The following is an 18,817-nucleotide window of genomic DNA, read 5'->3' as shown; positions in this document are numbered from 1 at the left end:
TTGACTGTATTAAGAAATGTTTCATTACATAAATACACATGCTTTAATTACGTTCTTTACTGGTATGTTTGCTTTTATTTTGTTTCACAAACAGGAAACATTGTTCAAAGACCATGTTAGACAGAGTTTGCCTCCAGCTGAAGTCGGGATGGTCGATACATATTCAGTTTTTGATAGTGCTGTAAACATCAAGGTGCACTTTTGCCATAAGATAGTATTGCTTTGCAGATGAAAAGGTTAAACAGAAGATGATCTGCTCAGAGACATCCAATATGAGTGAAAACTCAAATGGTATCTGTCATGACTTCCTTCATACAGATCTCTTATTGTATGGGTCAGACTCTACATGCGAAGGTAAGCTGCTTTCGTTTTTTCTATACGTTTGAGATTATTATTACAAATGTAGTTCGCTACAATTTCTTGAATTTAGTTTTTATAACATGAACATATCTTCGGCAGTGTTTCACCAAAATGAATTACCATTTGGCTTCGATCATGGATGTAATCCGGCTTAAAACTTGTAATTATTATTTGTCAGTCCGTCGATATAGTGTCAATTGCTAAATTACTGTTAACGTGGAAATTTACGAGCAGGAAATATACGCTTATTACTCGAAGGTTGATTCTCCGCCAAAATTCCTCATCCCCGCGCGTAATAGTTAGCATGTGCATGCGCCACCTCTGACAATTTTTTTCTATCAAAAACAGGAGCAGACGATTTAGTATTTTTCTTCAGTTACAAAAGTTACTTACTTTACACCATTACCACCATCGATAGCTTCTAAGTTTATACTTCAAGATAAAAAATATTAAAACTAATTAATTACATCCCGAAAAAATTCCGTTGTACTAAACCCTATATGGAATATTGTACTGACTGCGCATGCACCAAAAGCAAAACAAAAAAAACTAATTTATATATTTTTTGTGTTAAAGATGCTCCACCGCCGACAGAGCATAAATGATATTCATAATTTGAACAATAATTGGTGTTTAATCGTATACATATATGTCTAGTTAACAAAAAATATATTGCATGCGCAATCAGTACATCATTCCATATAGGATATAGTGCAACGGATTTTTTTCGGGATGCAATTAATTATTTTCGATTTTTTAAACTTTAAGTAAAATTAGAAGCTCAAACTTTTCAACGATGGTAATGGTGTTAAGTAGGTAACTTTTGTAACTGAAGAAAAATACTAAATCGTCTGCTGCTGTTTTTGATATTGAAAAAAAAAACATTTGTCAGCGGTGGAGCATCTTTAATTAGAAATACATATATACACGATTAAACATCAATTATTGTTCAAGCGATGAGTATCATTTATGTTCTGTTGGCCAAGGAGTGTCCTTAACAGAGGTATTTATCGTTGATTTAAAAACACAGCGAAATGTTTACGCATATAGTCGTGAAATCAAACACTCCCGAAAATTTCAATTGTATGCATGATAAACTTTGTTGATGAATAAGAAGCTTATTACTTGTTTACTATTATTCCTTCAAGTTATAGGAATAAAACAATTATCTGTATTTTGTTTTATTATAGCATATGCTATATTATACAATACCTGTTCATCTATATATGTGTTAATAAGATTGAATCGTTTATTTTTTCTCAAACACCTACATTGTATCTAAATGATTGAAGACAAAACTGTAATTTACATTTGATAAACATTTCTTTATTAACGATATGTATATTCTCTCATTCAAACATATTTACCACAATCACCTCTTTCATTCTTCCATGCTAGTAGCATGTGAAATGTAAATGAAAAATTTGGCGATAGTAACATTTATTACAAACAAAGAAACACATACACATATACGAATGGCAACAAATCTTTTTAAATATCTTTGTACAGTCAACGTAATCATGTCACATTTGAAATACGGATGGTTTTCAAAGCTATGAATTGAACATTTATTCTGTGTATAAAATTTCTCAATTCCTAAAGCTTTTGATTCAAATATCTTTTTCACAATCTAGATTTATACTGAAATTCTATTTTATTTTACAATGAAAAGAATGATGTTCGGTCTATAAAGCGTTGATGTGTTTTTACATTGTATTTTATAAAGTACTTAGAATTATGCTACTTTGAACAATTATGCATGTAAAAGATACTTTCGCACGGCATGAAGTTTCCTTGTTTGCTACATCTGAACAAACAATGTATATTATATAAATAAACGTCATGGTTCAGTCACCAATATTGTCACCGTTTCAATTACCGTATGGTTAGACTAAACATTTTAATATTGTTTTCATTGATTGTTTTATCTAATATTTAAAACAGGCCGGCTACCTTTCCGAAACAAAGTTTCTTAAAAACAACTACAGCAGTAGGAAGTGTATATGCATGACCTAAAAGGAGGTTGCAACACCAAATAAATGCAAGATTTCTCCATGATTTTTGTTAACAGTAATTTCATTTCGCTGTTTTGTTGTCTGGTACAATGATAGTCAACTGACGCGCGGTAATTAAGACGATGTCGGCAAACATAAGACGTTAAGAGCGTTATTCAAATTAATACCTAATATATTTGAATTAAATTGTTCATAAGGCGATGATAAGTATAGTATTAACAGTGAGCTAATACATTTTGTACCTATGTCAACTCTACAAAATTATCAATCCCGTTTTACATTTCCATTTCAAAAATTGAAAGCCGTTTCGGAAAGGTAGTGAACCTTTAACAACAGCCATTGAAAACACACAAAATCTACTTACAGTAAGAAAAAGGAGCACTTGACTGAGGAATTAAAAATGAATAATCAATATTGTCAATAATTTGGAAATCAATTCCTATGGAAAAAACGTAATACCCTGGTTACAATGGGACAATATGGATATTAAAGGCCGATTCGAAGGAGAATACACAATATATACATGTTATGCATAATGTATACTGATAATGCACGTTACAGCTTACTTTGTGAATTGCGTGTGCATCATTGATAAGCTGATTAGCAATGAAGAAACTAAACGTAACCAAACATACAATACAGTAACATTCATGCTATGTTTTTAATGCAAATTGAACCATATTGATTTAAAACAAACTGTGCATCTAATAGTAGAAATACCGGTATGTAGATGTTTATGAATTAGAACTTTAAATTATGATTTCGGTTAAGAATAAGAGTAAACAGAACATACTGCAACGGAAAGTATAATTAAATAACAGGGAAAATGTATGATGCTTCTACAACTTTTCCAATGCTTCTTTAAGGTATGAGCACCTATTAGAACTATTAATACACTGTAGTTTTGTATGCCTAATTCCTTTTAATGAAACATATCACAAATTAATAATTAGATATGATAAATCTAGCAATCGTATCAAAATTTTATGAACAAAAGTATAAAAGACTAACTAGCAGTCTAGTATAGAATCTAAATTTAGTAATAATAATTAAAAAAAATACAAATCAAATAAATTGTATTTTTAAGTCCTGGTGGTATCAATTAGGAAACTAAACAATGACTTCTGCACCGTTATGCTTCATTCTTGATACATTTAGACTGTATTTTGAATGATTAATTGGTTGGTTGATTTGACGCAAAATTCATCTCAATTAACAAGCCAACGTATCATTCTAAATACAGACTGATGTATGTTTGTTTTTAAGGCTGTAATCTGGCACCATTATCTTTTATTCGTACACATGTACTATTATGCCTCATTCTCACCATACTACTACTATTCACAACGTTTTTAACTCTTCACGTGTCTGTTAATTTTTTTTCTAGCGATGGGTTGAAGACCGTTCTCACTGGATTGAACATTGCCCTGAAATAGAAATACAATGTAAATATAGTTGACAAATGTAGTAGTGTACCTTTTTGTATCAGCTATAAATGCATTATGTATACATGTGCCATAATTCACCACAATTAAGACCCCACCTCATTTTTCCCATTCTACTGGAGGATGCGAATTTGATCCATGGAATAATGTCAAATAAACGATTGTGTACCAGTACTGTTTTTATTTGTTTACCAGCAAAGCAAATTCCCGTAGTAAATAACTGTGCGTTATTTTATTCACAAGTGATTTTCGGTGTTTAAATCATCAAGAACTACGAATTGTGGACAGTGATTATATTTACTGAAGTGTATTTTCAACGAAATACTCCTATATATTTTATTTGTGGTGATATACTGTAACGGAAATGATACCTTAGTCTGGCCCTTTCATCGACTCTTTAATATAGAAGTACAAAACAGCCGATATTGTTACAGAGAGTCGTTATAATAAACAACAGTTGTAATGATATTCCAGCTTACCAAGATATTTATTGTCTGTTTCTTCTTCTTGTGTTGATGTATCTGCCGTGTTAAGTTTCTTTACAGAGAGGAACGTCTTAATCTTTTCTGCTTCCTCCATCCAAATGGTCGTCTATTCAAAATTAAAAGATTTAAGTTAAATGAAAACAGGAAATAAATCCAATATTGTACGAAAAATAAATTATTGAAATATATTTGAAAACAGACACAAGTCTGGGATATCTCTCAAAAGCATATATTTCCCAATTATTTGCAGCCTAATACTATCGACTGTCCAAGAGGTTTGGAACAATATTTATCATAATAATTTAAACCACTAGATAATCTTACCTGTTTCCCCAGTAGATCCTTTCTTTTCCCTTTTGACTCCTCTATAAAATGTGAGAAAACAATATATCCAAAATTAAAGGTTATTTTAATTAAAAATGATTATGACAATTACACAAAGGAACTCCATTCAAAGGTTCAAATCAGTATTCATAAAATTTGAAAATTTAATTAATTATCTACAAAATATATATAAACTAAATAGCAACATATGCATAATATTCATTTCACATAAAATAGGGCCTACTCTGACAACTACAATAAAGAAGCAACACCAACAGAATTATGCAAAGCCATACAATGCATAATTTTAAGAAACTGAAGACTATCTGCCTAGGTCTGTATACATATTTCATATGATAAAGAATTGTTTAGATTTACCTTTCAGGACATAAATTATAGTTCTCAAGCCAAGCTCATAATGACCCAATGCCGATTCATAATCTTCTGCAGCGTGCTGAAATCAGAGTTAAAACACTGACCAGTGCTATTTGTTTCCTTTCCATAATTTACTGAAAATCCAACTCTGTGGTATGCAAAAACTCACATTCGGTAATAAGACCCCTCCATTCATTAATTTCTAGGGTGGGGTTGGGGTCTATAGTTGGTAAAATATGGTAATAGTCTTAATGGGTGGGGTATCAATATAATATTCTATATATAACCTTTAATTTATTAGTGTGATCTACGTCCTTGATGTAACCAAACATTAAATGCAGATCATATTCAGTAAAGGTTTCAAAATGTCAGGCGTCATTAAGGACTAGCTGATAATTTGACACAAAAATGAAAATCAATAACCTATTTTTTTATGAAAATGTGATCTCATTAAAGATTTTTATCCACACTACAATTCACTATGATATTTTTATTGTATTATAAATATAGTAACAGATTTATGTTTAGTGCTGAATAACTGATAGGTAAGTGATATCATAAATGGACCATATTACCTCTATTTCAGCTCCTTTGATCACTTTTAATGCCGCTATCACTTCATCATTGTTTTCATACATCTCCACTGGAAAAAAAAACATTGTCAAGGTGTCATTCATTTCTATAGAAACTTTATCAAAAATCTAACTCAATATAACTTAAAGGTGTATGTGCCAGAACTGGGCGATCATTTTGACAGCCTTTTTTCTTCGTTATTCTATTGAAATCTTACTATTAATTTTGATGAATTGCACTTTGGAAATTATTCAATGCATGGAAAACCATATAAAATGGTTTTTTTTCAATATTTGCAACAACACATAATTTTTGCACTTGAATAGTTGTTTTATGTTTTATGTATAATTAGATAAAAACATATCGAATCTGAAGAAGTAATTATATTTCTTACATTATATTACAATATTAACTTGCTTTATCAGATGTAATATAATCAGACTTGACAATTATTAAGATGTTTGCTATTTCCCCGAAATAGTGTACCATTTCAAACCAGCAGCAAAAAAAAAAAAAAAAAAATAATTATTTTGAAACTAGCCATTCTATACCTTCTTTATTTCCATTAGGCATTCATGTAACTTCCTTGTTACTAAGATGAAAAAAGTGCGAATAACTTACAAAGTTGCTGCAATGGATCTGTTGATGGGGATCTTTTTAATGCTTCATTCTTTTTTGGTTTCATCAATGTCTTTAATTCTTCAGCTCTATCCATATATTCTTTTACCTTTTCGAAATTAAAAACATAAATAATATTATTAAACAAAAAATTGAAAATAAATTAATATTTGCCTTTAAAATTAAATTTACCATTAGAGTTAACGAAACATATACCTTATTGTTTTAACATGTCATAAGTAAACATTAAATTCATGGTTTTTTTTAAATTAGTAACAAAAATATCTGTTATGATTACGTGTTTAATTATATGTTTAATTAATCACAAATATTGGATTATAAATCAATTAATAATACTCTTACCTTTTTTCTCAGTACTTCTTTCTTTTCTCTATCTTTTTCATCTGGAGGGGTAAAAATTAATATATAGTAATATGCAATATTTTTTTTATATTATCTCGTTAATATTTATACTGTACATTACTCCAGATATTTCAAGGGACAATCCCTGAATGCATTTAATCTATTGTATACACTAACTATTTCTTTTAGAAATAAACTCAAAGTGAGTTTACATATAAAGTAACTTTTTCAGCTTAAAAGAAAAAGTAAATTATCCAAACATGTAGTTGATTTCCTGCCAAAGACAGAGTTCACATAAAATTGCCTTAAAGCCCAAAGCTGAGGTTCATGTATCAATTGAAAATTAAGCCATCTTAATATTTTACAATACACTGTTTAAGCTCTGTACTCACGATGGATAGCTGGAATGAAGTGAGAGAGAGAATCACAGTAATGCTTTATAGCGGCAGGGTAATCTCCTTTCTGATCAAGAAGCACAGCATCTCTAACTACAGCAATCTGTAAGTAGAAAGTAATACAGCATCTCTAACTACAGCAATCTGTAAGTAGATAGTAATACAGCATCTCTAACTACAGCAATCTGTAAGTAGATAGTAATACAGCATCTCTAACTACAGCAATCTGTAAGTAGATAGTAATACAGCATCTCTAACTACAGCAATCTGTAAGTAGATAGTAATACAGCATCTCTAACTACAGCAATCTGTAAGAAGAAAATCTAACTACAGCAATCTGTAAGTAGATAAAGTATCTCTAACTTACAATCTGTAATCAAATAAATTTCAGCATCCAATACTTGCCCAAGAGGGTTTTCGACTTTGCACCCCAGTTGTGAAGGTCTAGACTAGTGTAAATATGTCAATACAAACGATATGTAATGGTAAGTATTTACTCCATTTAAGACATTGTAATTTTTATCACAAATTTAGATCACAATTTTTTTATATATTCAAATTAATTTTTGTTAAGTGCAATATTGTGCTTGATCTAAGGACTTGTTGCTAGGCATATGTCAAGGTCACACTTACTGCTTGATCGCAGGACTTGTTGCTAGGCATATGGTCAAGGTCATACTTACTGCTTGATCGCAGGACTTGTTGCTAGGTATATGGTCACGGTCACACTTACTGCTTGATCGCAGGACTTGTTGCTAGGCATATGGTCAAGGTCACACTTACTGCTTGATCTAAGGAATTGTTGCTAGGCATATGGCAAGGTCACTTTTACTGCTTGATCTAAGGACTTGTTGCTAGGCATATGGTCAAGGTCATACTTACTGCTTGATTTAAGGACTTGTTGCTAGGCATATGGTCAAGGTCAACAAATGGGTGGTTAAAGAAATCATCAAAACTAATTCTCTTTTCTGGATCCCTCATCAGCATCCGAAGCAGGAGGTCTCTACAGTTGTCTGATACTGTTACACCATAGGGAAGCTGAAAGCCATATCAATATCAAATTATTCAGAGGTAACAGCCATACATGTACCAGCCTAATAATTAATGCCAGCAATTCTTAAAACTGTATATATAGTTGGTGATTCATGTGGTTAACTTTTTTAACCTTTTAATCTAAAAGAAGAAAATTAAATATTAGCAGTTTTTCATTTTTTCAATCTAGTGTTCAGGGTATATATGAACGAAACAATTTCTTAATATTTCGTTAATCAAATTTTTGCAACATCCAACGTTATCACAAAAATAACCAACTATTATAATACCACATTGGAAATAAGGTACCAGATATGCAGCCACAATTTGTTCAATGTACCCTGAATTCCTTCTATGATGGTAAATTCACATTGCAACTTGATGGTCAATATCAATGATTAAATAAAATTAATGCTACACTGATGTATAAATTATGAAAGATATCATAAATTTTATCATCTAAATGACAATAAATTCAAAACAGTTAATATCAAATTTCATAAATCGGGTACATCTTATTTTGCTTTTGCAGATGTTGCTAACTACTGGTATATAAATATGTATTTAAATTGAGACTAATCAAAAATGTTTAATAACAAATCAAAGTTGAAGAAGGACGGAGTCATTGACTTCTATCATCATAATTACAATGTCATACAAAATAAAGACTGCTCCAAAGGTAGGTTTCGCCCAAATTGAAATTTATCATGTACATAGATATAATCTTCAGATCATTTTCGATGCATACAGCAAATAATATGGGTGGTCAGTTGCCTAGCTTGACCAGGAAAATACTCCTCTATAAATAGAGCGAAGTCAAGCTTTTCATAGAACATGACATACATGTATTTTTTTCAAAAACGAGGCCGCATCAATAAAACGGAAGCGTGCAACAAAATGTCAGATAGAAGAGATAGTCTTGCCACGGCATGTTTAGTAAAAAAAAAAAAAAAAAAAATCGAAGTACGATGGATTGTTTATAGATGTCATATAATCTATAACACTTCAAGTAACTTACATACGTTCGCTAGCTTAGTACATCAAACATATATGTAGTTAGTCTGCCGCTGTATGGGCACTGGCACATGTGTTGAAATTTAACTCACCACGTGCAACACAGTCCAAACAGAATCCGGACGAATCTGGGCGAGTTCCGCTCGAGATGCGGCTTCTGTTTCTTCTATTGTTATATGCCATCTCTGAGTTTCATTCCCTAGATATATATCCTAGGGTGCTACCGATTCCATTCTAATTTTCTACTCTTTGATGCAGATTCTTATACATTTTTTTCTCACATGCTTTTGTTCAGCCATTTTGTTTACTTTTAGTGAGTAACAATGAGCATGTGCGAAACTTCGACAACACAATCCATTGCAGATTCATTTGCATACAATCCTGTCAGTCTGACGATCGTAATAAATCGCGGAATTCCTTCAATTTTGTATTCAAGACACATTTGTTCCATCTCATACACATTAAGAAATTAAATTGATGTATCTTAAATATGTTTTTCACATTTTCTTCCGTTTATCGGATTTTACAAAAAAAACTATTCATTTGGTTGGGCGAAACCTACCTTTAAAGAAAATGACAATGGAATATTAATAATTGAGGAAAAATAGGCTATTAATTCAAAAGTATATTATATACTGCACCTCAACAGGTTTGGAATCCCAAATTTTCTCTTCGAGTTCCTTCAGGTTTCTAGAAGCAAATGGTGCTCTTCCAAATAAACATTCTGTGGAAAAAAAATCAAACTCTGATATTTCTACATAAGAATTAGAAATGTGATTCACATTCCACATATCACTACATCCCATCAAAAAAACAGAATTATACTTAAAGATGAATAAGATTCAAGTTATATTTTAGAAAAGAAATCATTACATAAAGAGTGAAAGGTCTATGGACAAGATTTTTATTTCTTTGTACATATTGCTAAATTCAGGCACTAAAAAAAATTGTTATCATACAAAGGCATACTAAATACTGGATATCTGTTTTAAGAATGTTGCCATGTCTGTTGTGTAAAGCCAAACTTTGTTTTTTATATTGAGTTTGATTTTTTTAATGTTTAATGAATCTGTAATGATCATGAAATGAGGGGTCCAAAAAACATGACTTACAACTTACCAGTAGAAGCTAGTCAGAAAACCTCATTATACATGTATCCTTGGTAAATATACTTACCATAGAGTATGACACCTATAGACCAAATATCAACACGAGCATCATATATTCCTTTACAGATAATCTCAGGTGCCATATACAATGGTGATCCTCTCATTGCGTGGAGCTCATCGCCAAGGAACATGTGCTTTGCAAAACCGAAATCTGAAAATCAAATATGAAAACTACAATTAATAAGATATTTAATGATGGAAAACTATAAGAAATTGTTCTTTTTTATCTATAGAAATTATTCTTTTTTATCTATAGAAATTGTTCTTTTTTATTTATAAATGTAGGTCTTATTATAATTATATTAAGTAAACTTTTATCAGAAAAAGCAATTGCAATTACATGCATCTGATACATAAAAAAACCCGAAATATCAAATAACAAGAGGCCCAGAGGGCCTGTATCGCTCACCTGGTTTGTAATGTCAAGTCATGTTCTGAATACAGGTTCATTGTTTCTTTTCTGAAGGAATTTGAATATTTACCTCTTATTTCCCTATTGGGCCCCGCCCCTCCTGCCCCCGGGGGGTCAGAGCCAAAATTTATACAAGTTCTGTTCCCCTTCCCCCAAGGATGTTTGTGGCCAAATTTGGTTACAATCCATGCAGAACTCTAGGACAAGTAGCGATTTATAGGATTTACCTCTATTTCCCCTATTGGGCCCCGCCCCTCCTGCCCCCAGGGGGTCAGAGCCAAAATTTATACAATTTCATTCCCCCTTCCCCCAAGGATGTTTGTGGCCAAATTTGGTTACAATCCATGCAGAACTCTAGGACAAGTAGCGGTTTATAGGATTTACCTCTATTTCCCCTATTGGGCCCCACCCCTCCTGCCCCTGGGGGGTCAGAGCCAAAATTTATACAAGTTCTGTTACCCTTCCATCAAGGATGTTTGTGGCCAAATTTGGTTACAATCCATGCAGAACTCTAGGACAAGTAGCGTTTTATAGGATTTACCTCTATTTCCCCTATCGAGCCCCGCCCCTCCTGCCCCCAGGGGGTCAGAGCCAAAATTTATACAAGTTCTGTTGCCCTTCCCCCAAGGATGTTTGTGGCCAAATTTGGTTACAATCCATGCAGAACTCTAGGACAAGTAGCGTTTTATAGGATTTACCTTTATTTTCCCTATTGGGCCCCGCCCCTCCTGCCCCTGGGGGGTCAGAGCAAAAATTTATACAAGTTCTGTTCCCCTTCCCCCAAGGATGTTTGTGGCCAAATTTGGTTACAATCCATGCAGAACTCTATGACTAGTAGCGATTTAAAGGAAATGTTGACGGACGGACGGACGACGGACGACGGACGACGGACGACGGACGCCGCGCCATGACATAAGCTCACCGGCCCTTCGGGCCAGGTGAGCTAATAATAATACATGTATATTTATCTGGGTTAGGTATTAAGATTAATGGTATAATTAATAAAATTGTGTCTATTTTTTATCAAAAAGGAATGAGACAGAACAATTGTGGGTAACACTAATCTATATGTCCCTTCTTGTAATGGCGAGAGCACACATAATACTGTCAAAATAATGTACTGTAGTTCTATAAGCACGTCAGCTTTAAACTTGACTGTTACCTGCGATTTTGAGGGATGGGTTTGTGGGAGATGACAAGAGAATGTTCTGTGGTTTGAGGTCCATATGTGCCACATTGTGTTCCCGTAAGTACCTCATAGCTTTGACTGAAAATAAAATAACCATTTGATATATACAAAGCTCACAGTCTATAATTAAAATAAGACTTTCAATTCTGCTTTATAACGATTCCCAATGACACGCTCTTGTAGTGATGCATATCATAGCTATATAGAATAAATTGTAGCGGAAGTGATATCAAATGTCTAATTCTAATTATAATACAATATTATATCAAAATTAATAATTACATGCTCTTCCAAATAGCATGTTGGTAATGAAACAATTAATGGACTGTAGTGCACAAGATATGTTCTACAAATGAATAGGTATACAAGTTTGGTTCATACCGATTTGCTGAAGAAAGCGCTTGACAATATATTCTGGTAAGGCCCTCTTGGACCGTATAAAGTGTGACAAGTCCCCTCCACTATAGTACTCCATGATGAGGTAGATACATTTATCATCCCACTGGAACAAAAGGGCAATTATCTCAACACTGTGACTAGTAATGTGATGGCATAGTGAATGCACCAAACTATACTTATCATATAACAAAGATAACATTGTATGGCATATCATCACCCCTGAAAATACTAATTATAAATGTACAAGTTAACGCTTCATTGAAATCAAATGAAAGGATGTAGCATTCAATAATATCAACAAATGTAAACAAATTTAGGCTCTTCTACATGTATATAATAAAGACTAGACAAGTCCATTATAAAATGTCTGGGGTGAATAAGTTAAAAGATATCACATAATCCAAGGACGTATATATATATAAATCCTTGCATAATCTGAATATTTTATTATTGCCACATTAAAATCAAAAGGTAAGAGACAAACTGAGAAAGCTTATCTTTTTTGGTGGTTTCAAAACAAAACTTGTCCAATAAACAAACCTGGAAATCCTTGAGTTCCACAATGTTGTCATGTTTAAGCTTTTTTAAGAGTTCTATTTCTCGTAGCAAGTTCTCTGATGATGCTTTGTTTAAAGACGATCTCAAAACACACTTCACTGCTACAACTTCTCTGGAGCCAAACTGCAAAAATAGTAACAGAAAAGTCGTAATGAATGTGTTCATGACATAATCTATATATATGATCTTAAATGATATGAAAAAACATTTTTTTTGAAAAAAAAGATTTTATGAAAGTTATAGAAGTTTTAGAAAATATACTTTTTCAAGCCTTGGCAGAAAGTCACTGGATATCAGGAGGATTATGTGATGAAATATTTTTTTTATTTGGTTACAAATTTCCAGCATTCCCATTGGTTAAATCCGATACACGTGACCAGTTCTCGAAATACCGTGTACACTGGTTTTCCGGAGAATATCGACATAGCGGGAATGGAAATCCACGGAACAAACGTCATGACGTCATAACCTGCAATGCGATCCTTTGAAAGGTATACAATACAAATTGTTTTAGTAAATGCATTGTTCACATGAGTTTATTCGGGTAAAATATTATTTTGCATCCTTTATGATGAAATGAAACATGCTGGTATTGTAAACAACACATAACTGATCATAGTCAACAAGATGATGTCTTTGAAATATTTCGTCAATTTTCTGTTTTGATTTACACAGGTTTATTCAAAGTTGAATGAATTCAGAATACTAGGTTTTGTTTTGTTTTACTTCTCTGACCATATAATAAAACAGTTATGGACTTTTGTGCTGGTAAATATGATGTGATATGAACTGGGAAAAGAGATATTGACCTCAGCCTCACTTCGGTCAATATTTCTTTTTCCAGTTCGTATCACGTACATCATATTCACCAGCACTTAAGTCCATCATTGCAAAATATTAGATTAACAGAATCTTCCATGGGTCTGTGAAGTGGACAGGGATATCTCAACCCAAGTGAAAGATTTTGGCCGGTCAACCCGAGGCTCGCCGAGGGTTAACGGCCAAAATCTTTCACGAGGGTTGAGATATCCCTGTCCACTTCATAGACCCATGCTTGATTCTTTTTCTCCCATACTTAGTAGAAAAAATGATGAGATTCCACTTGGTTTCCAGCTTTTTCATCGCGCCATTATCGCAGAGAACATCGTTATGCGTCAAAATTAATGACGTCATCTACAATGCGCGGCGCAGTTACGCCGCATGTATTGATGACGTCATGTTATTGTCTAGCGCATGTGAACTGTCTTACACAAGATAGAGTTATCTTTCCCTAGCAAATGCGGGATATCCCTGTGAAGTATAGGAGAAAAATGTAGCTATTAATTATAACCATAATCTATTGTTTAAAGGCCATCCACTTTTCCAAAACAAAACATTAAAGTTAATTTATTTTATAACAATTGTAATGATATAGAACACCTACAAAAATGTATATTGATGGCTTTTAGATTAACTTAAAACAACTAAACAAATGCCAGATTTACATTCCCTGCGTAAACCTATGAAGTGAACTACTGTGTAGTATTTAGGTTGATGTTTGGAGATATATAGACGGCCAACGATAAAGAAATTAACATTTGTTAACACTGTTTAAATTGCTCAGGAGTGATTATAAGACTTAATTAGTGTAGGCTACATGTATATATATATATATAGTAAGCTAATAGTGTTTGGGGCTCTTTAAAATTATAAAACTTGTTTTACAATAGCATTTATTTACAATGTATCTAGTAACTTCCACATATTTATCTTATTTACATAATTTTGCAAATTTCAAAGGTTTTAAATTTAAATAATTTTCTTTTATTTTGCATTTTTGTAATTCTATTTTACTACTTATTCAGATTATAAGGGTGCAGCCCTTTGTGCCGGAAGGGCACGAAATGCAAAGCACTTCTAAGGTAATGCATACATGAAAATATAAGAAAAACACAATCTTCAAAATTCAATCATACACACTGACAGCTTCAGTTTGCGGTCACCATGTTTTAACCCACTGTAAAAAATCCCATCAGCATAAATGCGATGCTTTGAAGTTAGCTCAATATATGATCAAGCCGTTCAAACGCTTTTATGACCCGATGAACGTAATCTTCATCCGGCACAAGCTTAATTAGGGTGGAGGTGATTTCGTGTACGCCGTTCCCGATACCGTACCCGATCCCCGTACCAGGAATTATGTTTATTACATATTACTCGACAATAAAACAAGCTACAATAATAATTGTGGTACGGTTAGATTTGGAATCCAATTTTACATCACTGTGTCAAATATCAACGCACAGTTTTCTTTATTTTTCTCATAATTGCAAATATTCGTTTTTCAAGAGGTGATTTCTTGTACGCCGCAATCAACCGTGGAATTTCATTAATTTTGATGCATACTAGCTATTTAAAGGCTTTTCATAATATTTGTTGTATTCTTGTAATCAATTATGCATATATGATTGATATTGCAAAGAAATTTTAAAGATTTCAGTTGATACATATGCAAAATCTTGCCTTTATCATGTATCACGGCGATGGCGTACAAGCAGTCTCAAGATCCACGAACCCGTACCACGGGAGCTAACTCTAATTGATTGTAGAACTCTTAGCCATATACACTGTATACCTAACCTATGTACATATGTTTCCAGACTCAACGACGAGGACGTGGTTCTACTATGAGTCCATTTTTATTTTATTTTTTATGTTATATCGTCCTACTTATTTTGAATTGTCTATTCAATAACTAACTTATTACAATCTTAAGTTATTTGACGTTTATTTATAAATATTTTACAATATTGCCACTGTTTCTGTATCTGTAACAAAGAAATTAATCCATTATTGTTTTATTTATTTTATTACGAGCTGTTTTGCTTTACTAAGAGTATGATTAGGTACATTTGCTACATTTCCAAAATAAAGCTATCCCTAGAAAAATGCAAGTTGGAATCGTCAGAAACGCATCTATTGTGGAACCATCTGTTACAACCTGCATCACACGTAACCATATCGTCGAAAACATTGGAGAGATGACAACCATTTGCCTCACAATCCATGAAGATGTCGAAGACTAAATTTGGAATTTGTTTTTTCTTTCTGGATCTAATGTGTTTCTTAGGGAATTTTAAGAAAACTCCTTCTGAAATGCAATTAACTAGATGTTGTCTCATACAGTCTGTATCATAATTTGCTTCTTGTAACCCATTATAACCGTTAAAGCAGTATTCAACTAAGTTTGCAATAGCAAAAACCCCACAATCTACCCCATTAGTTTGTTGCTGGATATTTGGAACAATAGTTTTAACTGATTTCCTATCTTCCCCATACGCTAATGAAATCTACATTTCTAGTGAAGCTGGCAAATGACCCTTTTGTTTTACATTACCTACTAAACTAGTGTAGAATTCTTAATTAATAATCATAAGTGTGTAGTAATTAGCATATATTCTGTAGAACTATATTCCTAGTGTAGAATCCTTAGTTAATAATCATTAGTGTGTAGTAATTAGCGTATAAACTGTAGAACTATATTCTTATATCATTAGTGTTCAATAAGGGAGGGAATGGGTGTTAGGGGACAGATACAAATTAGGTACGCGGCAGATAAAGGTTGCTGGGCTAGCAGTGCTCTCTGGGGCTGGGAGTGATTAATGAGTTTTAGATCTGAAACCCAAAGTGTATCTAAGTACCCCGAGCTCTCCGTATCTAAATGTCCCCCTCCCCCCTGGTCAAGTATAGATTTATGGGATTTAGGTCCACTCTCTGAGATACGGGCATTCGGTATCTAAAATGTCCCACTCCCTACTTAGATACAAAAGTTTAGGTCTATTTTAGGCCTAGTTTAGATACATTTTTGGGTATAGGGGTATATAAGGAGCAAGTAAGATAGTTCGGGGTTCAGAAGTTTTTAGCGGGGTCGTTAGTTTTGAGTTGGTAGTTTTTAGCGAGCCGGATAGTTTAGAGTTGGAGAGTTTAGAGTTTGAAGAGGAGTTACTGTTTTAGGACTTAAGGATACCGCTATATTTGATGTGAATTGTGACTAATGTTTATATTGTTAATAAACTTGTACATAAAACTCCTGCGAATTGTTGTATTGCCTGCTCCCTGCGGAACGCTACACTATCAAGTAAATAAATATCCCCATCGTCGTTCTCTTTTACTGAAACTACCCAATGATCCTCACCTGTATGATGAATTTGTGCTGCTGGCAATATGTTCGGTTTCATTTTTAAAGCGTAATCCCACCTATTTTTTTTTTTTTTTTTTTTTTGTTCCAAACGATGTTTCTTTGAAGCGTTAATACTTATCTAATTATAATATAAAATTACCCAAGCTGATGATGCGACCAAGAACGACGGTCCGTAATTGTTAATAGTGTTAACATGTGTGAATTTCACCTCTATGGCTTGACCACATCATCGTCATTAACCAACTAATTACCATGTAACTTTAATCATTGTACGCGTGGGAATTTTACCCTATCATTTAAATCATTTTAAAAGATATAGTTCATTAGAACAATAAATGTGAATACTTAATTATAAGACATTTAAATAAAATAACTATTAGAATATAACTAAAAATTTTAAATAAGCACGTTATACCAAAATGTAAACAAAAATGGACTCTGATTAGAACCACGTCCTCGTCGTTGTATACATGTAAAGTTCTACATACAACTGTATATAAGTATACTAGAGTTAGCTCCCGTGGTACGGGTTCGTGGATCTTGAGACTGCTTGTACGCCATCGCCGTGATACATGATAAAAGCAAGATTTTTCATATGTATCAACTGAAATCTTTAAAATTCCTTTGCAATATCAATCATATATGCATAATTGATTACAAGAATACAACAAATATTATGAAAAGCCTTAAAATAGCTAGTATGCATCAAAATTAATGAAATTTCACGGTTGATTGCGGCGTACAAGAAATCACCTCTTGAAAAACGAATATTTGCAATTATGAGAAAAATAAAGAAAATTGTGCGTTGATATTTGACACAGTGATGTAAAATTGGATTCCAAATCTAACCGTACCACAATTATTATCGTAGCTTGTTTTATTGTCGAGTAATATGTAATAAACATAATTCCTGGTACGGGGATCGGGTACGGTATCGGGGACGGCGTACATGAAATCACCTCCACCCTTAATTAGTGCTATTGCTCTTTATTTGCAAGCGTTCAAGTTGACCACCTTCCAAAATAATCATCTGACCCAAAACTAAAGATCTGTTACGGAAAATTATTAAAAATTTCTTCTTTCTCTTATGTGAGCCTAACTCGATTTGCCCTCTTCTACTTCCAGAATATAACTTCCGTTCACTCGTTTGTACTGTAGCTCTTCTACTTCTGGAAGCTCTTCCGTCTATAGGCGGGAAATCTTCTGAGAAGACTTCTCTAAATCTTAGAAGAGCGCAAATCGGGTTCGAGCTGTGGATTTCCTTCTCAAATGGGGGTTTTGGAACAAGGACATACAGAGTGTGAATATATGAATAAAAAATAAACAGAAAATTCGGCTCCGTTATTTCCATAAATTGAACTTTTTTACATTGTACAATTAATGGTTACTGAAAGTAAAACATCTGGCTGCGCCCTTTAAGGCCTTACCTTCAGTCATATTTATAAATAATCTTTATCTATTTTTTCTACCATACCGGACAGGTAAAGACTACCTATTTAATAAGAAAATATTGACAAAGAAGACTCATTTTTGTCCCTTGCATTCAAAACAAGGTTTAATTAACAATCCACCTAGGCAAATTGCAGACGATGCAAGTTATCGGCGACTTTGACAGGTGACAATGAGTCAACACATCGGACAACAGATTATGTAATTTTGATTAATTATTAACTACCTTCTTGTATGCTTTATACACTGTAGCATAAGTTCCACTGCCAAGTTTTTCCGTAAACACATATCCGTTAAGCTTTGGTTGAGAAATAATTGAAGCTGACATCGGTCGAGCCATTCTCCATGTTGTTATTTTCGTTTTGGTTATATTACCTCCAATATTGAAGATTTCCGAAACAGGTGCGTGAATTTAATTAATCAGCTTATGAATTAGGATTTTCTTTATTTTCAAGATAAAAT

General features: G+C 33.0%; 1 protein-coding gene across 1 annotated transcript; it reads right to left on the bottom strand.

Moving 5' to 3' along the window:
* Positions 1-1,664: 1,664 nt before the first annotated feature.
* LOC138333604 (serine/threonine-protein kinase ULK3-like) lies at positions 1,665-18,741 on the bottom strand. The gene is made up of 15 exons (XM_069282084.1): positions 18,582-18,741; positions 12,709-12,849; positions 12,151-12,271; positions 11,743-11,847; positions 10,176-10,319; positions 9,641-9,723; positions 7,836-7,991; positions 6,951-7,056; positions 6,559-6,599; positions 6,199-6,304; positions 5,580-5,647; positions 5,008-5,083; positions 4,630-4,670; positions 4,300-4,411; positions 1,665-3,802 (listed from the first exon to the last, which is right to left on the bottom strand). Exons 1-15 carry the CDS (start codon positions 18,693-18,695, stop codon positions 3,783-3,785), a joined length of 1,434 nt encoding a protein of 477 aa, XP_069138185.1. The 5' UTR covers positions 18,696-18,741; the 3' UTR covers positions 1,665-3,782.
* Positions 18,742-18,817: the final 76 nt, after the last annotated feature.

This window comes from Argopecten irradians, chromosome 10 (assembly GCF_041381155.1).
Source record: "Argopecten irradians isolate NY chromosome 10, Ai_NY, whole genome shotgun sequence".
Taxonomy (NCBI): domain Eukaryota; kingdom Metazoa; phylum Mollusca; class Bivalvia; order Pectinida; family Pectinidae; genus Argopecten; species Argopecten irradians.
This window is presented reverse-complemented; position numbering and strand designations above follow the sequence as displayed.